Source organism: Vigna unguiculata, chromosome 1, assembly GCF_004118075.2.
Source record: "Vigna unguiculata cultivar IT97K-499-35 chromosome 1, ASM411807v1, whole genome shotgun sequence".
In the NCBI taxonomy this organism is placed as follows: Eukaryota; Viridiplantae; Streptophyta; class Magnoliopsida; order Fabales; family Fabaceae; genus Vigna; species Vigna unguiculata.
The window spans coordinates 36,593,062-36,617,232 of record NC_040279.1 but is presented as its reverse complement, the minus strand read 5'-3'; the positions used below and the strand labels follow the sequence as shown (position 1 = coordinate 36,617,232).

General features: G+C 29.7%; 2 protein-coding genes across 3 annotated transcripts; both read left to right on the top strand.

Moving 5' to 3' along the window:
- The first annotated feature begins 2,047 nt into the window (after positions 1–2,047).
- On the top strand, positions 2,048–6,419 carry LOC114162781. Its single transcript, XM_028046762.1, is given in 8 exon segments — positions 2,048–2,408; positions 2,544–3,669; positions 3,671–4,424; positions 4,508–4,777; positions 4,857–4,937; positions 5,094–5,205; positions 5,299–5,365; positions 6,085–6,419. Coding segments are annotated over 8 exon segments (2,721 nt in total). The 5' UTR covers positions 2,048–2,197; the 3' UTR covers positions 6,185–6,419.
- Positions 6,420–17,721: 11,302 nt separating this feature from the next.
- LOC114163313 (RNA-binding protein BRN1-like) lies at positions 17,722–22,640 on the top strand. 2 transcript variants are annotated; one of them, XM_028047546.1, is made up of 9 exons: positions 17,722–18,037; positions 18,145–18,227; positions 20,022–20,073; positions 20,210–20,335; positions 20,419–20,498; positions 21,415–21,594; positions 21,679–22,012; positions 22,153–22,296; positions 22,378–22,640. In XM_028047546.1, exons 1-9 carry the CDS (start codon positions 17,860–17,862, stop codon positions 22,503–22,505), a joined length of 1,305 nt encoding a protein of 434 aa, XP_027903347.1. In that variant the 5' UTR covers positions 17,722–17,859; the 3' UTR covers positions 22,506–22,640. The 2 variants fall into 2 exon arrangements, with proteins under 2 accessions (XP_027903347.1, XP_027903356.1); XM_028047555.1 differs by having other exon boundaries at positions 17,724–18,037; positions 18,145–18,231; positions 22,378–22,620.
- Positions 22,641–24,171: the final 1,531 nt, after the last annotated feature.

The window sequence follows — 24,171 nt, the reverse complement described above, 5'->3', positions numbered from 1 at the left end:
TCTAATTTCCCAAAGTCTTTACGTAATTTTGTGAACTTTTTAAAGTTTTCCAATTTTTAAACACTACAAGTTTTATCATAAAAAAAAGAAAAACAAGAAGTGGATCGGCCTGCGGACCCGCGGGCCAAGGAGTATGCGAGACAGGGCGAGCCAGTCCGTGTTTTGCGGGCCTTATGCAGACCGGATCTAAACGGGCCGAACCGGGCCGTCCCGCATTGCCATCCCTACAAAATACTAATGGCATTGAATATAGTATGAAAATGAGGAAGAGATGGATATGTAGATATCATTCATAATACTCATGCCTAATAAGAATTTTGTGTTAAAATGAAACTTAGACAATATCTATGAAGATGAATTTATTTCTCATCATATATGTATATATTAAAAAAGTGTGAAATTGTATTTAAAGAACACTCTTGATCAACGTCTTTGCGACTCATTTGCGACATTTCTAATTATTTGTGCAAATTCAAAATAAAAAAAATGATTGGCTTAGATATTAAAGAAAACCCGTAAAACAAATACTTAAATTGACAAATCTATAGGAACCGACACAGAGCAACAGTATCTCGTTGATGTAAGAAAAAAAATGGACCATAAAAAAAGAAAAGTAGGGTTAAATATGTTTTTGTTCCCTAAAATTTCGGTGAAATTTAGAATTAGTCCATTTTTGAAACTTTATACCAATTTAGTCCTTTATCTTTTAAAATGCGTAAATTTAATCATTTTAACTAAATTTTGTTAAGTTTATCTGACGTTTCAAGCGCATTTCATGATAATATTTGAATTGTTTATACCGTTTGACACATTTTCGCTTTAATGTTAAGTCAAATATTATCATAAAATATGTTTAAAATGTCAAATAAACTTCACAAAAATTGGTAAGAAGGACTAAATTCATGTATTTCTAAAAATGAATGACTAAATTGGTATAAAGTTTCGAAGAGGGACTAATTCCAAAATTCACTGGAACTTGAGAGACCAAATACATATTTAACCCAAACAAGTAATGTATAAAGACACCTTTTTAACTTAAATATTAAAAATAAATAGACATTTAAAGTCATATTTAACATTTAAAAAAAAGTAATATATTATAAACAGTTGAATGTAAACATAAAAAAAGTGTTAAGCTTCAAATTTGTTAAATTTTTTTAACTTGTAACTTTTTAAAATTAATATGCTTTTGATAAATTTGAAAAAAATTATATCAGACTGGCGAACCAAATGCTATTGCATTTAAGTTTTACCCTTCAAAAAAACCTACACCAATTAATAGAAAATATAAAATTTAAGGAAGGAAAAGTGTATTTAAATTTATTTTATAAAGTAATAATAAGAACAGGAAATGGTTTCCCTCCAAAACAAAAGTTTACCCTTATTTTATTTGCATTTGATTTTGATTTCATCCCAAATGAAGGGCATTTCAATTTCACAAGTTAGCGTTCTTCGTTGTTTAGCGCTCTGATCGCAGCATTAGGGTTTTATTTCAACTCCATTGCCACCCAATTCATCATTCATCTATGCCGTGTTTTTCAAGAATATTCAAATTTTATTAAGTAAAGATAAACATAGTTACCTTTCTAATGGTCGGGGTTTCTTCGCCTCACTCTCAAACTTCGTCACCCCCTACCGGTAATCTTCCATTTTTCTTGTTTCGTTATTGACGTTACTGCAATCATCATCTACATTATTTTTTTTTTTGTTGTAAACTTTTTTACTGTTATTTCGATGATTTTGATCATTAAAATGTGGAAGACAGCAAGTTGTTTGTTCTTTGATCATATTGAATTTAATGTGTAGGGCGCTTCATCTGGTAACAGATTATATTCAATGATAATTTATAATGTGGCTGATTGTAATTTGTAACAACGCTTCAGGTTGAGTTGAAACGTTTTTACTGGGATAGGATAGGATAGGCATGCAAGTAATTAACGAGTAACTGCGAAAGTTGTGCTTATGATTCCGCATGTGAAAGATTATGGATTGAGTCGTAGAACTTGCTTATATTGATAAGAATGCTGTTTCGCTACAAATAGGATATAAAGTTCAATTTGCAAGTGACGATGATCCATTTAGGGAAACTGCTCTCTTTCAGGACACCTTGGTGTTCAATAGCCCTTTCACTGAAACGGAGTTTGAAAATCTCAATCTGGACACTGAGATTGTAGAGGATCCCGAGCTTACAGAGGACATGGCAACAGGCAAAAGTTGCGAGTATGAACAATATGTTCTTGATAGCGAGGATGAAGAAATGAGTGACAGACATGTTGGCAAAGAATTTCTTGAGGATGAAACTAGTCCAACAATGAAAATTCCTTCGACACTCTTCCAGAAAAGACTGCCCAAGCCACCTTGTGAGCAAGTAGAAGCAAACACCACCACTTTTGGGAACTCTACTGCTGGTATGTGTTTGTTATCTAGATTTTAATATTGTCTACTTTGTTTCTGTCTTTGTAATAAATTTTAGTTATTTTTTCTACGGTATCTTTATAAATTATGGAGCACTTCATGATTCATGAATGAATTAATTTTTCAAGAACATAATATGCTTGAAGGCGACAAAAGAGCTTTAGTTGATTCGGACAGCTTTGATGACAAAAACCGTTTATATCCACCTGCAACGCTAAGTCACATTCAGTCACCAGAGCCTGGGAATTCAACCCAGGCTGCTCTTGGCTTTGTGGATCAGTACTTGTCGTCAAATGATATGGACTTGTTTCAAGAAATTCATTGTGGAAAGACCGCTAGGGAGAAATCACCCCATGTCCTCAATGCAAGAGGACCACTAAATCTTGCCAAGAAAATTAAAGCCCGAACTAAAATTGAAGAGAAAAAACCTTTCAAATGGGTGGACAGTTGCCAACATGTCAACAGAGGTCGTATGTTTGGTCAAAAAATTGAAGCATCATCAAGTTTTGGAAGATACAAACAAACATATGCGAGAAGAAGGAAAAAAGGTGGCCATCTTCAGAGCCAAGGAAACTGTAGTACAAGTAATACATTTGATGAGAAGTTAGGCCGGGGACCGAGAATGGCAATTGGAAATAATAACTCTCTAAAGGAAATGAGTGTTCAACCAAGTTCTGTAAGAGAGAATGCTAATGTTTATTCCAGTCTAACACATGTAGAGGACATGTCTGATATTGGTTTAGGCACTCAAATAGCTGCTGAAGCAATGAATGCCTTAGCTTTAATGCCCCCTTATGGCTGCCAGTTCAATGATACCCATCAACCAGAGAATGCAATAGACGGCTCTTTGGCTGATTTCACAGAAAATGAAAATCATCTGAAAAATTCTTCAAATATTCAGAATCCTAGTTTACATTCTATCAAGATAAAATCAAATAAGAAAAAGGCATCCTCCTCTAGATTTAGTAAATTAACTTCTATCTCATCTTGCAAGCACACTGACAAACAGGAGTCAAATGTTGTCTCGGGCAAAATGAAACAAATTATGAAAAGCAAGTCAGCAGCTGAGGGGCGGTTTGAAAATAATAATAGTATGCCAGAATGCAGTAAACATGTATTGCTTGAAGAGGTTTGCCCACTGGGAGAATATACAAGTTTAAGACCTGCTGCCGAAGAAGAATCCGAACATAGGAACAATGAGAGTAGACATCCAAGAATCAAAGATCAACCAAGCCATTGTACAGAGGAGAACAGTTGTCAAGGAGAAGGGTATTAAACACAAGAGAAAGGGGACTGATTTAGTGGCTGATCCAGTGAAGTTGGGTGCTAGGACTAAGCGTCTTACATTCTTTTCCAATTCATGTATGCTTGCTAAGAAAGTCAAGTTGAATCATCTGACCGAAGTTAGCCCACAGTTATCAGCAACCCGCAGTTTTTCATGGACTGATTATTGGGTTTATCCAAAAAGATCAAGAGGGAAAAGAAGGGGGGCTAATGCGGGAACGAATCTCAATGCATCATCTGTAATGTGTATTGATGGAAAAGAAAACAATATCTTCTCCACTAGAAGTCTAGAGGACCTGACCGATGCTTCATGTGTTGATGATGCCAGATGCTTGTTACAGGGGAACTTTGTGCCACCAGGCTCATCTAGTGATGCAATGAAGGAACAAAACTTGCCTGATACGCACCCTTTATTGTTGGCACATGTTGAAAGATCATCAAACGAAAGTGTTGCACAATCAAGATCAGGAGTTCGAGCTACAGTTGTGCCAAGTGAAGGTGTAAAAGTTTCAAATGTGAAGCATTCATACATTGAGCATCACAAAAAACTGTGTGTAAAAACCCAGCCTAAGTCTTCACTTTTGAAAGAGCTTACAAGATTAGGAGTTCCTGAGTCCATGTCAGATATGATGTGGAAAGATCTGAGACATCATAGAGGTATGGCAGACGTTCGAGTTCTGTTTAGTCAGCATTTGGATGACAGTATCATTAAGCGGCAAACAAAGGTTAGCCATGGATTTTATATTTGTGATAGAAGATGCTAAATGTTCATGACTGGCTAGTGAATTACTATTTTCCCTCCTTGCAGATACTGAAACGTCTCAATATATCTGTTGCAACAAGTTCAATGGAGGCCACACATTTCGTAGCTGACAAATTTACACGCACAAAGAATATGTTGGAAGTCATCGCTCTTGGGAAATTAGTTGTGAATCACTTATGGCTCGAGAGCTGTGGACAAGCCAACTGTTTTATTGACGAGAAAAATTACATTCTGAGGGATATGAAAAAGGAAAAGGAAATGGGCTTCAACATGCCAGTTTCTCTTGCTCTCGCAAGAGAAAAGCCACTCCTAAAGGTATTCATATGATCTTCTACTACGCCCAAATTCTTGCATTTATGATATTTGCTCAAAATCTGGTTTCTTGCCTTTACAGGGTAAAAGAGTTTACATCACGCCACATATTAAACCTGATAAGGAAGTGATTGCAAGTTTGGTCACAGCTGTTCATGGCCAGGTATGCATATTCACCAATGCATGCCACTCCACAACACAACTGCACCTTATTTGTGGCTGCAATATTAGGCGTGTTTGGGCTATTATTATTTTGTGATTCCCACCTTTCCCCCATTTTCAAAAATTAGTTCATGTATTTATTGTCTTGCAACTTCAGGTAGTAGATCAAAGTGAGGTGTGTGCTGACATGAATGATAATATCTTGGATGATCTGTTGATTCTTTCTTGTGAAGACGACTATGCAATATGCCACCGTTTATTTAAGAAAGGTTTTGAACTTTAGTATCACCTTCTTGATAATTGATGTTTCATTGTGTATCAGTGTATCATAACATAACTCTTATGGACTACACAAATTACAGGAACTGCAGTTTACAGTTCAGAGCTTGTTCTGAATGGAATTGTAATCCAAAAATTGGAACTGGAGAGGTATGATGACACATTTAGGAGTCATTTTTCCTTCGTATTTATGTTATATATTTGTTCACAACTCTGCAAACACAAGGAATTCTTCTCTACATTCTTTTTTCCATTTTTAACCTTGTTTGATATATTAGCCTAGCTATATAAATGCCACCTTTGATCTCAACTCAACCCTGTATAGCTGTTTCCCACAACAATGATTTTCTGGCTTAGAATAAAAACACCGAAGGATAACTTAAATTGAGTTCAAAATGATTTCCGGATACCAAGGGTCTAAACCCCAAAAAAATTGTGGAAAACCGACATTGCGTTGTTGAAATTACTGTATGAACCCACGGTTTTAATTACATTCCCTCTTTCACATTATGCCTCAATTCTAAGTTAATCACAGGAGAAAGCTCTTATAAAGTGAGACTATCTCAATGATGAACAAGAAAGGATGTATCTACTACTGACTTTTCAGATCACAATTAATTATTGTGACCTGATTTGTCCAATTTGGAGTTATTTCAAGAGCCTTGTCCATTGGCTCAAGCACAACTTACTATATGCCTTGTATTATGTTTCAGACAACTTAGGTGTAATCTTTTGGCATATTTGCATGTAACGAGCCTATTTTTCATCCCTGAGGAACAAGTAAAAGCATTGTCTTCCCAGTGAAGTGATTAGTATCGTATCATCTCAACAATTTTATCAAAATTTAACCTTATTATGAACTTTGGCAGACATCAACTCTTCATGAATCAAGTTACAAGGAGTACCAATTGCCCAAGTGCGTCTAATAGGTTTGGTAAGGTTTACAGAAGGCGTCAGAGGCTGATTTAAGAGCGCTCCTTGTGCAAGTTAACATTCTAATTAAGAAGAATCAAATGAGGTCAAAGTTTAGCTACAGAGCATGGAATTATTCTTTTTAGGGTGCAGAGGATTAGTTTTAATGTAATGAAGAAATTTCTTGTATCAAAGAGTTTGGAGATGAAAAGTTAGCAAGGGATGCAATGTGTGTGCTTGATGAGAAAATCTCCTTTATTCTATTCCATATTATCTTAACTCATGTATAATTTCTGAGAAAATAATGAGAATGAAAGAAGAAAAAAAGTTTTAGAAAGTGTTTGATTGAAGAAAAATAGAGTAAAATAAAATAAAATATATTAATATTATGAATTTGGTTAAAGATTAAAGTATATTTTTTAACAGATTATATGTTTACTTTTTTCTAATTTTTCATATATTTTTTAGTCAATTTAAACAATAGACTAATGAAAGTTTTAATTGAGTAGATGTTAAAATAAACTTCGCCACCATTCTATACAACAAAACTCCATAGTCTTTTCAATCATTTTCTATCAACTAAACAATGTGATAGGGTAGCATAATTTTAGTTTTTTTTAATAATATAAATTAACTATCGACGAATAATCTTTTAAAAAGATAAACAAAAATACAATCTTAAGAAATACTCGTTTTACTTATTAAATCTCACATAAAGATAATGATAATTAGAACTTCTGATAATTATCTTTTTAACCAAACTTACACTTGACCACTTCAACTTATCTTTAATTAGAATGCCAAATCTATATATCAATTTATCTATTAGTCTATTCATAAAAAAAAATCACATTCCATGTATCTGTTAAAAAAGTAAATTCAATTCATCCATGCATTTAATTTTATAAATTACTATTAATTAATACTTAATAAATAAAAACTATTTTAATCTATCTTTTACTATTTAATTCTTTTAAAAAAATGTTCAGAAAAAACATTTTAATTAAATATTTTAGAAATATATGACAAATTTCAAATATATCACACGCACACTGGAAATTTTGTTTCAATAACTACATTGAAGTTATGTATTTCGTGTGATAACTTGTGTTCAATAATATATTTGCTCCTGAGTTACTTTTGCAAAATCAATTTAAAGAATAACTTGCATTGAGATTTTGTAATTATTGATGTTAAAAAAAATGTTTTGAAAATAACATTTAAAAAGTAACGTCTGTTAGATCACAGAATATCTTTTTAAAAGTCTAAACACACGACAACCTGACACTCAAATATTTTCATGTCCCATAATAACATATTTTAATAAAATATTTTTAAACCTGTAATGTTTTCATGCATCTCAAGATTAATTACTTACACATTTAGCATTTTGGTAGTCCAACCATGAACATATACTTTATTTGTAATTATTAAAATTGCTTATATCACACTAGAAAATTTCGATAAAAAAAACATAATCAAATTCATTAGAAATAATACAATAGACAATGTTATTTAGGATTAAGAGAAACATAGCAAAGTCTATAAAATTAATCTCACCATAAGTAATACACTTAACTCCAAATATTGGAAATATAAAACCTAAATACAAAATGAAAGTTTTTTTTATCACAATACATACCAAATTAGAGAGCCCAAAAGGGACAATCTGACACTGAATATACTTGGAGCAGACCTTTACTGTTTCTGCTTCTTTTGAAAGTGGCCCAGGAATGTACCCTTTCGCACACCATTTTTTGCAAATCATCACAACCATCATTCTCTTTCTCAGCCTAGGAATCTCGTACACAATAATGATTGGAAATAATTCAAGTACGAGTTAAATTCCTCATATTTGATAGAATAGATAAAATTAAACATTATATAAAAATAAAAAATTTATAACACTATTATCTTAAGATTTTGGGGTAAAAGTAATGTTAAATATGACTAATGTCATGTAACCATAGAACTACAATCTCTCAATATATAACCATAATCTATATATAACCAAAACATATAAAAAAAATTTATATATATATAACCCAATAATAATAAATGAAAAAAAGTTGTTTCAAACATTTGATTTCTATTTGACAAGTTTTGAAAACATAAAATTATCGTAATAAAAATTATTTTTTATAAAAAAAATAGTATTAAATGGGTGTAGTCGGTGGGTTGAGAATGAACATAAATGAACTAATTCTTGGAATTTTAATAGTAGTTATGAGTTAGTGGTTGTGTATAGTTAATAAATTAGCTATTATAAATAATTAATATATTTATCGTTATAGATAATTAATATATTAGCAATTTAGTATGCGCTGTAGTTATAAGGAATATGTTAGGCGTGTTTATAACTATTTTGAATAGAAAAGAAGATATAAGATTATGAATTCATTACATGATAACAACAACAAAAAAGTTGAGTAAAAGTTTTTTCGCAATAAAAAATTTGTTGTATTCGGCTTTCTTCACCCTCTACCAAAAAGGTAAACTCCCTTTGCATTACAGTTTGGCACACTTTTTATTGACCTCAAAGTGAAATTAGATAAAGTGAAAAGGAAGTACCACACTATCTTTAGTTTGGTGACAATGTTTCTGGTTTTTCACATACCGTGTTGTAGCACATTATCTAAGGAAGAAAATAAATGGGAAAACAATTTTCTTGGTTTGTTCAATTCCTCACGCATTCAAGTTTTCTAATCTCAACCCACTCCACTCACTTTTTTATCTTTGGACCATACCATAAATTTACATCTCCACCCAATGCACTCTGCGTATTCTAAAATTTGGAAAATAGACTTCAGCAAAAAACCAAAGTGATTTGTTTGCATGAAAATTCTCATTTTTATCTTATAATAATGGTAATTTTCTAAGAGAAATAGGATCAATACAGTTACACAAACGAATAGAAAAATAATTCAGAATTACTTTTTTGTAATGATGGATAATCCTTGTGTTTGCATATTCTCAACCATTATCCTTGTGTTGGTATAATAAAGAATGGGTCAAGTATGATTTTAATTTTTGAAGTATGATCTAAAATTGGAATTCGTTTTTGTATGAAATTTTAATGTATTTTGGTTCCTAAACTTTAAAAATAATGAATATAGTCTTTTTAATTCAATTACGTTAATTTTTTTTAGGTGTCGAACATATTTCTCAGTAGATATTGAATCAAGAACGTGTCAAAGAGTGTAAAAAACTCCAATGTTAATAGGAAAAGCATTCAACACATAAAAAAAGTTAACATAATTAAATTAAAATGACTATATTAATTCATTTCTAAAGTTTAAGGACCAAAATGTATCAAAATTTCAGACAGGGACGAATTCTAATTTTAGGTTAAAGTTCGGAGACTATAAATATACTTAACCTATAAAAGAATAATAAAATAAAATAAAATAATTTTGTTTAAATTTGAGATTCAAATATGAAAAAAAAAAAATCAGATTAATCAAGTGATTTCGTCCATTACTGTCTCGTATTTGTCACACAAACTGCACATTATATAAAACAAATCTAAACAAATAAACGGTCTAAAATATTCCATCGATCCTGTACAATTTTTTCATAATAACCTGTCTCGCATTGTATTATTACATAACAGTTGTTTTAGTATTTTTATTTTATTTTTGAACAATAGCTTTATGAGTTTCAGTAGTTATTTTTTATAAAAAATAAATAAGAAAAAGAAGAAGTGTGAGGAGAGAAATTATAAAAAGGAGAAAGATAAAGATGAAAATTGAGAAAGAAAAAGGAGTGAGATTTTTTGTTGTATTGGGCAATCAGAGATATCCATTCATTCATCAAACATTTGCGCTGTCTTGGCGGGACAGTCTGGCTTCTTTCTCTTTCTACCCCCATTTTCTACTTTATTACCATACTACCCTTTCTTCCTTTTTACCTTTCTACCCTCCTTTCACATCACCATTTCTACAAAAGTTATTAATTCTTCTGCACCAAATTTGTTAGGTATTAAGACACATTCAAAAAAATCACTTCTTTTTTCCTTTTTTAAATATTGTCTTTATTTATTAATAAATATGATTTTAAATATAATATATTTCATTTTTTAGAAATCCGTTAATTATTAGATTTAGATCGTCCAGTTTAATAGAAAGTAGTTTAGTTCATAAAAAAGTTATTTTTTTTCTTACGCTTTTATGTCAATAAATACATTTAGATTAAAATGTACCTATACATCGTATCTGTAAAGAATCATCGTGAAGTTCTTTTTAAAGTTGAAAGTGATAAAAAAATATAAATGTCAAAGTTCTCTATCCATTAAATTGCTTTTAAAGTTTAATACTTTATATGTAATTTTAATTTAAACTTCTTATAAATTTGTAGTTATACATATCCATATTAATATTAAGTTATGTGTCTTTTTTTTTTCATGTTATATATTTTTCACAAAGTCATTAATTAAATTGTTAAATTCTTGAATCAAATAATTGAAAACAAAAAATATTAAATAACTATAAATAAATGTTAAACAATTTTTAAAATAATTATAATTAATTATAAAATAAAGTTAAAGAACTTTATAAAATATGTTTATTTTAAAAACTAGAAATAATATTTGAAACATATTTTCAAGTAAATTTGAAATGAAAATGTCACTCGCGTACATTAAATATTAGTTATTAAATAGTTTTTATTAAAATCATTTAACGTAAATATTAAATATTAATTTTTTAAAATAAACGCATTTCAAAATTATTTAATGTAAAAGTCCAAGATTTAATAAATATGAAACATTGCACCGTATTGAAAATCTAAAGTTATCATCGTTCAAGATAAATATGAAAGATTAAAGATTGCATGGCATTAGAAATCTAAAGTTATCATTGCTCAATAAACCTTGCACGACTTCCAATGAAGAGATTTTAAATGTATTTGTGTAACGTCTATATGATGGATACGAAATTTGAATAAACGTTTGTATAAATTCCTGTAATTATTATTTGTACTACTCCAGATAATCATCATTGCACCACTGTATAGATAATTGAACCGCTCCATTAATTTGAACGGCTCGAAATCATCGTGTTCTGGTGATTCAACTGATTGGGATTTAAATATTAAAGTAATCAATTAATCTCTCTTGATATCCGAATATGGTGCTCCTTTGTATAAATACTTTTTCATTAGTATTTGCATTGCTCAAGATAATCATCATTGCACTGGTCCAGATAATCATCATTGCACTGGTCCAAATATTTCAACTGCTTTATTTATTGTTTCATCTCTAACACGCTTTCATGATTCAACCTATTCAGATTAAAATATTCAAAATATACATTCACTTCTCTTCACATTTCACACTTCATTTGCATTTCTTTTCTCTCTTTGATCATCATTGCACTACTTTAGATATTGTTCAATCTCTCTCACACGCTTTCATCATCTAACATTTTTGGATTCCAACACTTAAAAAAAACTAAAAATGATATTCACAAAATACATTTTCAGAAAGACTTGAAAACTTCATTTTTATATTTAATTTACCAAACTGAGTTTTTGTCATCATCTATTTCGAAATTTGGTTGATTAATAATTATTTTTGTTATTTATTTCTAAATATTATTTAGTATTTATATTAAAATTTATATTCAATATAAACATATTCCAAATAAAATAATTTTATAAATCAAGTAATTAATATATTATTACAAATTCAGCAAATGGTTTCGTACTCCAAGATTAAAACTGTTTACATTTACCAATTCATTAATAAATATTTATTAAATGATTTACATAAATAACTCGTAAATGGTTTTATATTTCAAGATTATAATTGTTTCGATTGCATTGCAAATAAATGTAATCCAGGATAATGTGCAAGTTATGACTGCTCGTAAAACAATGTAATTTTTGTACTACTAAATCTGAGCGTATTCCAACTCATGAAAACACAACTTTCAATAAAGATATTTTTAAATTTATTGGACCACTAATATTTTATGCCTTTATTGCAGCATAAAGATATAATAATGTATGATAGGAGTAATTATTTCATTCTTTGCGTCTATATATATTGCATGCTTTGCAATTTTGCAGGACAGAGAACCAAGGGAACTTCTCTTTTAGTAATAGTACTATTTTTATTATGAAAATCTTATTCATCATAAATTGAAATGTAATAAAAATTAAAAGTTACCAAACTATAAATTTATTTATATATATATATATAGATATTAATGCATTAAAATTTTTACGACATATATGATATAATTATTCTATTTAAATATTTAAAAATAATATTCAAAATTCTTTAATCAAACTTAATTGTTTTTTTAATACAATACAAAAAATTTAAATTATATTTAAATTTTTAATCATAATAAATTTTTATTTTAATTAAATATTTGATTTTTTCACTCCCCACAATTTATTGTCATATTAAAAAAGTTTATTTACTCTGTTGAACAAAATTAGGAGCAATATTATTGAATTACCATTGAATGGTATCAACCTTTTCTTATATTCACCAAAAGACATGAGCAATATTACTGAATAAACATAGAAGACCTTCGTATTGATATATAATAATATCAATTCTATGCTAAAATAATGAATTAATAATTATATATAATTAATCCGATAAAAATAAACATTTAAATTAATTTTTTATTAATATATAATAATGATGAAATCTATTTTAAAAAAATAAAAAAAACAAAACAAAAAACATGACCCATATGCACCAATCTCCTCTTTATATATTGTTATATATAAAATATTATAATTTTAAAAATAATATTAAGAGTAAAACTGGAATAATAAAACATGGACATAAAAGAGTGTATCTCTTTATATATTTTTATAGATATACTTTTATTTATTTATTTTATATATTATTGTTTATTGAATATTAAAAAAATTACTATAATACTTTCGTATTTATGTATTATGGTTAACTTTTATTATAAATTCAATGTCTACGTTGATAACAACATCTACGTATATTTTTGTTTACAACTAATTTAAGAGTGAACTTTGGAAGAATTATTATATCATCTTATTTAGTTCGTTTGTATATATTCAGAGGTTAAATATTTGATTAATAATTTTAGATAAAACAATAGTTAGCAAACTATAAAGTTTATAAATATAAATAATAATATGTACATATGCATCTCATTTCAATATAATATATAGCTCAATGTATATTTTAAACAAAAATAAAATAAAATGTGTGTACCCATCAAGATTTAGTACTATAAATTTAATATCTACATTGATAACAATACCTGCATTTATTTTTGTTTAAATGTTAACATCAATTTTACATTATGTTTGCATTTTTGTTTAAATTGATTATTCATGTGTTGACATTACTTTTGCACGAGACCAAAATTCTCAATATTCCTGTATTTTATTTTAACAACAATATGTAGATATGCATTTCATTTCAATATAATATATAATTCAATGTACATTTTAAACAAAAATAAAATAAAATGCGTCTACCCAAGAATTAGTTATTATAAATTTAATGTCTACATTGATACCAATACCTGCATTTATTTTTGTTTAAAAATGTTAACATCAATCTTACATTATGTTTGCATTGTTGTTTAAGTTGATTATTCATGTGTGGGTATTACTTTTGCACGAGACCAAAGTTTTCAATATTCCTATATTTTATTTTAACAACAATATGTACATATGCATTTCATTTCAATATAATATACAACTCAATGTACATTAAAAAAAAAGTTGTGTGCCCATCAAAAATTGGTTATTATAAATTTAATGTCTACATTGATAATAATAACTGTATTTATTTTTGTTTAAAAATTTAACATCAATCTTACATTATGTTTGCATTATTGTTTAAGTTGATTATTCATGTGTGGGCATTACTTTTCCAGGAGACCAAAGTTCTCAATAATCCTATATTTTATTTTAACAACAATATGTACATATGCATTTCATTTCAATATAATATATAACTCAATGTACATTTTAAACAAAAATAAAATAAAATGCGTCTACCCAAGAATTAGTTATTATAAATTTAATGTTTACATTGATAACAATAACTACATTTATTTTTGTTTAAAAATGTTAACATCAATCTTACATTATATTTGCATTATTATTTAAGTTGATTATTCATGTGTGGGCATTACTTTTCTAGGAGACCAAAGTTTTCAATATTCCTATATTTTATTTTAACAACAATATGTAAATATGCATTTCATTTCAATAAAATATATAACTCAATGTATTTCACAATATGTTTGCGTTTTTCCATTTTTCTTTAAATTGATTATTCATATGTGGACAATATTTTTGTACGAGACAAAAGTTCACAATACATCAATATTTTATTTTAATAACGATATGTAATATGCACGAAACAAAAGTTCACAAGACACCTTATTACTATACCTTGCCGCAAAACTACACCCTTCATATTTATTCTCAAATGTAGTTATTTCAATGTAAATAAAGTATAACTATAAACCATGTATTATGTAACTATGAATTATATTAATTAGATAATAAAGCAGATTGTCATAATTAGCCAAAATCTAAATGATATATTTACAAATTCACATAAATTATATTAATAATAGCAATACTTTAATCTAATTTTTAACCAACAAATTATATAATATTTAAACAAAATACCTATAACAACAATAACACAAAAACGAAAAAAACTCATACGTACCTATGGGTCTCATACTAGTTCTTCTATATGAGAATCCACTTAAAGTACACATCGTTGTACTTCATCTTAAGAATTCTAAAACCTTAATCCATAAACCTAAATTCAGAAAGACACATCAAACAAATCATAAAGGCACGTGAAGTGAATTCCCAAACAAAAAGTTAAGAACAATGTTAAAAAAGACATAAACAACAAAAATGAGTTTATTTGTACACATACCTATGGCTGTATGGAAAATAGACCAACAAATTGTAGTAATGAAATGTGCAACACGCGTTTTTTTTAATACTTAAGTAATTTTTCTGTACACATTGAAATCATTGAATTTTATTCTCTGTAATTTCTTTTAAGGGATTTACATAGATAGGATGAGAATTATTAAATATTTAAGGTTTAATTAAAAATTTAGTTTTTACATTTAGATTTTTGTTATAATCTTTACATTTATTTTTTATTTAATTAAGTTCTTTTATTTTTGTAAAAAAGTTTATGTGATGTATTCGGTTAAATTAACATTGATAATATTTAAAAATATCACGTATCAAAATCTAAATTTATCACGTATAAAGATTTCGATATTTTTTGTCTTGAAATATATTTAATTTTGACATATGATACATTTAAAATAGAAAATTACCAAAATTTAATATATGAAAGACTTAAATTTTAACGCATAATAACATTAATTTAATAAAAAGAAACACATTGAGTTTTTTTCTTACAAAACAAAGACTATTAAATAAAATAATATAAAAATAATAATAAATCAAATATTTAAATATAGAAACTAAATTATTAATTAAATCGATATTTGACTTTAACAAGGTAAAACCACACCAATAATAATTTCTATAAATAAAAATATATTTCCTGTAATTACAAATATTTTGATTTAGATTTAAGATAACCGTTTGCTCTATACTAACTACATCATGATAAGAATTATATATTATGCAAATTTATTACAGGTTTATAATTGGTCTATTCATAAAAATAAAGTAATTTAAACAGTTTGCGTCAACTTCCTCATCACCTGAACGATGAAGTAAGCAAATTCACCATTGGAGTTTCACATCATTATTCATCCAATCCGAGTTCAATTTTTCTTTAATATCATCGACTTTTCGTATACCCTCAAAGGCTTAGTAGCTTTGAACATCATGTGGTGTCAACTGTTTCCTCCATCACTGGATTTATCTTCATGTGCTTTTCATCTATCATTGAAACTGCAACTTCGATAACTTTATATCATTTTATGTTGGAAAATAGAAACTTGATGTAACGTCCCACACAATATAACTTCTTCATCTTTAATAATACAATTACGAATATAACTGTTTCGGTACAGAGATCTAGCACCTATACCAGAACACTCAACTTGTCCTTATCATTTTCTTGTAATAATTTTTACCGTTCAATCTTCTTTTTTTCCAAACAATCGGGGTACCTCTGTCTATAAAACTCCGATGGTTAAGTCAGTTCAAGTCCGTTCTGGTAAATACAATTAATGTTGTAATAAATGCAAAGTAACGGTGATTAACAACTTACTTTGGACTTCTATTTATAGTGTTTGATATGGACATGTGATTAAGGTTTTTCTTAATTATGGCACAATTGCTTTTTAAACTTGATTTTGACCTATATTACCTTAATTTGAAGATTTAGTTTTATCATGCCCAACTGACTGACGAGCCGTTCGTACTACCGAAGCCACCATATTTATGACGATAAAGTTTCATTAGAATGAGCGGGCCATGACCGCTTAGTTCGTGTGCTCTCTAAAATCATTCTGGAGAAATTGTCACATCAACAATTCATAGAATCATAATAGGCGGCCTTCAACTACTTATTCTTGATCCGACTGCCTTAAGGTCTGGATGGAAATGTTGATAGGTCATACTGTACAATAACCCTCACTTTACATCAACTTCTTTCATCATGGGTTAGTTTCACATAATAAAGGGCCAATTTTAATTCTTTATTTTATCCTTTAAAAAGAATAATTAGTTTTAAAGCAAAGTTTTTCTTTCTGAAATTGAACAGTGAAAGTTGCATTCACCAACCAATAAACAGCAATAAATTAACATGGTTATACATTGAAAGGGAAAAAAAGACAAAAGACGTGTGAACAAAAGGAATGACGAATAAGTCAAAGCACATCATGCGCTCCTCCTTCTGCATTTGAATAAGATTGAATTGAATTCAAATAATCACTTATTTCACTTTTTTTTTATTCAAACCTAAAAAAAAATTGAACATGTTCTTAATCGTCAATTTTATTCGTAATTACAAATTTTCTCTCATCGTATACAAATTTACGCAACAAACACGGAGGACACGAAATTCGGATAGATATAGGACCTTATCACACGGTCACAAACACATCATAAGTCAAACTACATTCACACACACAAACCACAAGTCAACAAAAAACATTCAAGTTGCATGTGCTCATTCGTTTACTTTTCAATAATTCCATTCCACCAACTTACGCTATAAAAATTCAGAATACAACTATGAATTTAATTGTTTTTTTTTATAAAAAATTAGAGGACTAAAAAAATATTTTAACCAAAACAATACATTCATATATTATTTTTAATTACAAGAACCTAACTAACAAAATTAAAGTCAGTGATAAGAGCGAAAACAAAAATTGCAGAAAAATATGTTAATCGTAATTTAAAGGATTTATTTATTTATGGTATAAAAAAAAAGGGGGAGAAATGAAGTGCATGGAAGACAGAAAGGCAGGGAGACAGGACTCCACTAGTAGTAGGAGTACCAGCTGTACGTAGTGGCAAAAGTGTAAAAAAACAGAGAAGCATGTCGTTAGTGGAAGGTTATAATAATTAAAATTGTATTTATTATTAGTATTATTATTATTATTATTATGGTAGTTTAGAGTTTATTTTATGCAAGAAATTGAAGATCGAAGTGGAAGTTTGGCATCTGAGTGTGTGTGAGGAACCTAAAATTAGTTGGTTGAATCCAAATCTGAGAGAAAGAGAAAGAGAAAGACATTGATTGATTGGTAATGGCGGAAGAGAGTAAATCTAGCGAAGAGAGTAAATCTAGCGAAGAGAGCGTGAAGCTGTTCGTAGGGCAAGTGCCGAAGCACATGACCGAACCGGAACTCCTTGCAATGTTCAAGGAGTTCGCGCTCGTCGACGAGGTCAACATAATCAAAGACAAAGCAACTCGTGTTTCCCGAGGTACCTTTCTAACTTTGTATTCTCCGACATTATTGTTCGCTCTCTTTCTCTCTCCCGCGCCACCTGTCTCGCCTCCTTCCAACCCTAATTTTCCGTTTCCCTCGCAGGTTGTTGTTTCGTCATTTGTCCCTCCAGGGAGGAGGCTGATAAGGCCGTCAATGCGTGTCACAATAAGAAGACGCTACCCGGGGTTGGTACTTGCTGCTAACTGCTTTTCTCTTTTTCTTTCTTTTTTTATTATTTTTTTTAATTTTTCTAATTGATAAATTTAACCTGTTCTTGCATATGGCGGTTTTATGATGTGAATGGGTGGTGCTGCTATAGTAGTTAGTGAAGCTGACGAGTGTTTGTTTGGAATGAGTGTGTCTTAATTGGGCAAAAACATGTGTTTAATTTTAGCTTTTTCTCGCCGAGGTACATAGTATATTTGGGTAACCTAATCAACTTACCCTTCATAGCTTATAAGTGATTTGCATTCTGCTGTTTTGCTCCTGTTCTATTCTATTTTTATGTTTCGATTTTCACGGAAATCAATTTTGGTTGCCAGAATTTTTTTTATTTTTTGGTCCGACATTTTTTAGTTTATAAAGTGTCACTGTTGAATTAGGCATCATAAGCTTGAGATAAGTTGTCCTGGGCACATACGATATACTGTTTTACTTTTTTTTTTCTTTTTTTTTTCTGTTGTATTCTTAATGTTTCTTTCAGCATTAATATCATTGTGGTCTTAGGTTTTGACCCTTGTTAATGTCTCAGTCAAATTTTTTGAAGTATTTTTCACTGTCGTGATGTATCCATTATACTTTCTAGTGTACATTTGACTAGTTGCATTTTATTTTAATCAGTTAATTAATGAACAGACGCTTTTCATGTAATGTGAGTGGATTCTTCCTATAACTTTTCATTAATTTTCCAACAAGTCAGTTATTGTAATTCTTTTCATCCTTTAAGGTTGAGAATTGAAGGATACTCGTGGTTTGAAAAATCATTTTTCTTTTATAAACTGTCTTTCTTGCTGTTCTCTTTTATAATGTACCTGCAAAAAGGTGCAGTACAAAGCTTCTCGGAATGTTTTGTATCTTCCAATTCTTCTTCAATGGTATGGGGTCCCTCCCGCAAAAGACATTCAATACTCAGGTCAACTATATTGTCCTTGTAATAAGGGTAATAAATGTTAAGATGAATAACGTATTTTTATCCCGATATTTTAGCTCCTTATATGTAGATTTAGATAATGCCACTAGACTATGGCTTTGTCCATGTTTGCTAAACCTACCCTTTTAAACACTTTATTAGTTTGTTTTGATTGTCTTCCTTAATCTGCCATGCTTCTAAATTTCGGGACATTGCTTGGCTGAGGAGGACTTGGCCAATGAATGGTTGGGACATTGGTTCAGAAGGCCATGATCTCCTCAGGAGTACCCGGTTTAATGAGTCCTATTGAAGTTCAATGGAGAAAACCATTTAAATTGTAACATAGAAGTTAGAAACCTGCCTAGAAAAAATGTAGACTGTAGAAGATTATACGAGTAGAAAGCAAAACAATTGAAGAAATAAACAAATTCTGAAAATAAAGTGGAAATACTGTACTGAGTTTTTCGACAGAACTGTGGTTTGGAGAATAAGCACATTAGATATGAATTTAGATTTTTATAGTCAGTCCAATAAAGATTTATTTTGATCGTAGCCTTTTTCTTTCCGTGATGATTCTGTTATTTTGGGGATTCTCTGACCTAGTGATTTATTTACTGGTAGATGTGCTTTTAATATTAAAATCAAGGCTTCTGTTTGCTTGATAAATTGTCTTTGTTGCCTGTGATCTAAATATAGATTATGAAAAAGATTAAATAGAACTGGAAATTTGATTATCCTAACTCCAAAGCCATAGCAATATTGTCATGGAAAGTTATTGCTTTAGTACCGTATGATATAATGTTATTCCCATTATGATTTGGAACATTCTGTTTTTGTGTGTTCAATTCAGGCATCCAGTCCATTACAAGTGAAGTATGCAGATGGCGAGTTGGAAAGATTAGGTATAAAAATACTTCTTTTATTAATTAAAAACTTTGTTCAGCCGATCAATTTCTTAGAATCATTTATGTGCCATAATTTGTTTGTTATATTGAGGTCAACCCTTGATGTGTAATTTTCTGTTGTCATTGAATCTAGAACACAAACTCTTCATTGGCATGCTTCCGAAGAATGTATCCGAAGTCGAAATATCTGCGCTTTTCTCCAAGTATGGAACTATAAAGGATTTACAGGTTTTAAGAGGTTCTCAGCAAACAAGTAAAGGTACTGATTTCATACCTTAATTAATCCTTTTATTTAGGAATTTGATACTGCGAAGTGTTATTTATATTTGTATTTTGTGGCAGGTTGTGCATTTTTGAAGTATGAAACGAAAGACCAGGCGCTTGCTGCTTTGGAGGCAATTAATGGAAAGCATAAAATGGAGGTTGGTGTTTATTAAACCATCATCAGAATTTTCAACACCTCTTTTGTGGTAATAGTGCAGTCGTTTGAGCAATATGATGAATGTGTTTGAAAATATCATCCATTACATACTGTATTAAGGGAAGAAGAGTAATAAATTTGATGTTAAGGATGGAACTATATTGTTATCTGACTGATATTGTTTAGTTATTTAGCTGTTGGAATGTATGAGTAGATATGGCTTTAAAGCTGAAATACGAACTAGATGGCATGATAAATCATAGAAACATGCAGAATAATTTCAATTCAATTACATGTTTCTGGTTGATTGTTTGTGGTAGAATGGAAAAGCGCATGCCTTTAAACTCAATTACAATTTAGTTGTAAATGGTGTTTGCAGTATTTTGGACCTTCAAGCGGCATTCAGCCACAAAATTCTGTTGGTGAGGGACGTGAACATTCAATCATGTGTCTCAGATTTCATTATAGATGCAGAAATACTTATTTCAATTTGTTTTATTGTTGTCTCCATTTGGAAATCTAAGACTGCCTCTGTTTCCTACATTGGTTTGCATAAGATAATGTTTCAGGCTAAAGCTTGACTCATTATTCATATGGCAGGCTCAAACTGGATCCAAGCTTAGAAAGGGGAACTCCAGCTATGGTTTGTTCAGCTCATAATGTGATTGCAATAAAATGTGCCCATGCTGAATAAATCTCACGATAGTGGATTGTTCACAATTCTTATTCATGATTTCAGTCAACTTATATATAGTGCAATGTGTATGAAACATAAAATACAAAAAATGATTTGTGTTTGCTTGATATGCACACTACTCATACGTGTCAAACATTATCGATATTGCTAACTCGACAAGTGTATGGATTCCGACGATAACTGGAATTTGAATGTTTGACGTTGCTTTTGTCTTCCATAGGGTTCAAGTGTTCCCTTAGTTGTTAAATGGGCTGATACTGAAAAGGAAAGGCAAGCTCGAAGAGCTCATAAAGCACAGTCCCAAGCTTCTAATGTACCACACACTGATTCTCAGCACCCGTCATTGTTTGGAGCCTTGCCTATGGGTTATGTTCCTCCATATAATGGATATGGTTATCAGGTTAGTTCTAACGTTGTAATTTAGTATGTGTTCCAATGAGAAACCATGAAGTTGTCGGTGATGATAGTGGTTTTGTGTTGATAGGCTCCTGGGGGTTATGGGCTGATGCCCTACCGCATGCCACCAATGCAGAGTCAACATGGTTTCCATAATATGATGCCCCATATGAATCAAGGAAATGCATTACGGCCTGATCTTGGCCCTAATATGAACCCTAGAAACTATCACGTGGCTCCTGCAAGTTACGTTGGTTCTTATCCTGCTGTAACAGGTCTGCAACATCCCATGGCATATTCTACAGGAATGATTAGTCCAAGGCCCATGAATGCTTCTCCTGGCTCTGTTTCACCTGCTAGTGGAAATAACAACACTGCTGCATCTTCAGGTGGCAGCAAAAATTCTGGGGGACAGGTCGAAGGTTGTTATCTTATGTTATCTTATAATGTTTGGGTTTAAAGTGGTCGTGTTCGTTTTATGCTGGATGCATCACTCTTTCCTTACAAAAAGAAAGTTACTTACTTTGAAACATTTCTACTTGTTTTTCTATTTCTGACTTAGGACCACCCGGTGCCAACCTATTTATATATCACATACCTCAAGAATTTGGAGATCAAGAACTTGCTAATGCTTTTCAGCCATTCGGTATGGTCTTGAGTGCTAAAGTTTTTGTTGATAAAGCAACTGGTGTTAGCAAATGTTTTGGTAAGCGTGTGCTCCATTTATTGAATAAATTTGATGGGTTTTTTTATGTGGAACTTGTGTTTGATGAGGTGGAATTTGCAGGGTTTGTAAGTTATGATTCTCCAGAGGCTGCTCAATCTGCGATCGGTATGATGAATGGATTCCAATTAGGAGGTAAGAAGTTAAAGGTTCAGCTTAAGAGGGATAACAAACAGGGTAAACCTTACTGATGAAGCTCAACGATGGAATTTTGTACAATTCACATTGTAATTCATAACCCATCTCATGTTAATACAATTTGTAATTTTCTGTAACATCAAAGTTCAATTGCACATTGATTATTAATTTATTGATTTTTCCCTCAACGCCCCCTTCATTGTTTATCCTTCATAGTTTCATCCAATTCCATGTCCAGGATGAAAACAACTTTTTTTTTTCTCAGTAACCATGTTTTTTGGATTTAACTTGCTAACATCTGACAGCTAAAATAAGTTGTATTGATAGACTAATTAATTAATTACCCCTTTAATTTGTTGTAACACAATTTGATAATTTAGTTGCTATTATCAAGGAGCATACAATATATGTCGCAACAATTACTTTTTATATGGTCAGACCTATTATTTATGCGTTTAGAAACAGTGATATAGAATTTCTGCAAGACCTAACCTTAACTTCTTTGTATTTATTTTCACCTGTTCAAATTTTTAATAAAAGTTGCTTACAATTATGTTTAGACTAAAATTGAAAAAGAAGACACTAGTGCACACATATTTCAATTTAATATACAAGATGAATACCCCATGCATAAACCTTTGAAAGTAGATTTTTTTGGGTTTAAGATGAAAATGAACATTGGATTCAATGCAGCCCAACAATATGTGTGATGAGTTGTAGAAGCATTTATTTTTTAGACGAACTTCATGTGAATCTTAAAAAACAAAAATAACAAAAAAAAGTTTAAACATTGATATCTAACTACAAATAACAATGTGGTTAATTTGTTGAATTTAACAGCAAATACTTTAAATTATTTCTATTTGATTTTCCAGGATGATATCCGTGACAGCCTTAGGTTTGACAGCTTACACATCACACAAACAAATATCTAAGGGGGGCATTGTTTGGTTTATTTATTTCAAAACTATTTTTTTATAATTTTTGGAGAAAAATTGAAATAGTTATTTTGTAAAATTAAATTAAAACTAATATGGACTATGTTTTAACGGTAAAAGAAAGTTGGATGTACAGGGAATTAATAAGCATCAGAATGTACTAAATACCGTTGGACATGAGTTTCTGTTTTAAATGGCAACCACTTTTTACTCTTTTCTCTCCCTCAAACTCCTGTTGAAACTTTTTTTTTTTTTGCATAGATAAACCTAAATTCTAATTAGACTTTTTTTTTTCACAAATAAAGCCAGCGATTTCCCAACAATGTAAAATTGTTGACCTATATTTTTCAATTTTTTTGAAAAATCTTTTCAGAAAAGTTAAAACACGTTTAAGAGTATTAGTTTCAAAATAGGCATAAGTAAATTAAAATATTTTTTGTTACTTAAAAAGTTGTATTATTATATTTAATTTAAAAAATATTAAATCAATATTTTTATCAGTTTAAATTAAATTTATAAATTAATAACAATTACTTTTATTATTTTATTAAATTGATATTATCAAATTAATAAGTCTAAATTATTAATATTAAATTTTACTAATATTGATACCAGAAATAAATTTAAAATATTTTCAATGAATATTTAATATTAATTATTATTACTCATTTTTTTTATTAAATTTTGATAGAAATCATTATTAATAATCATAATTTTAACCAGTGAATTTCAAAAATAGTATTTAATAATTTATATTCAAATAAAGCTTAATTACTATACT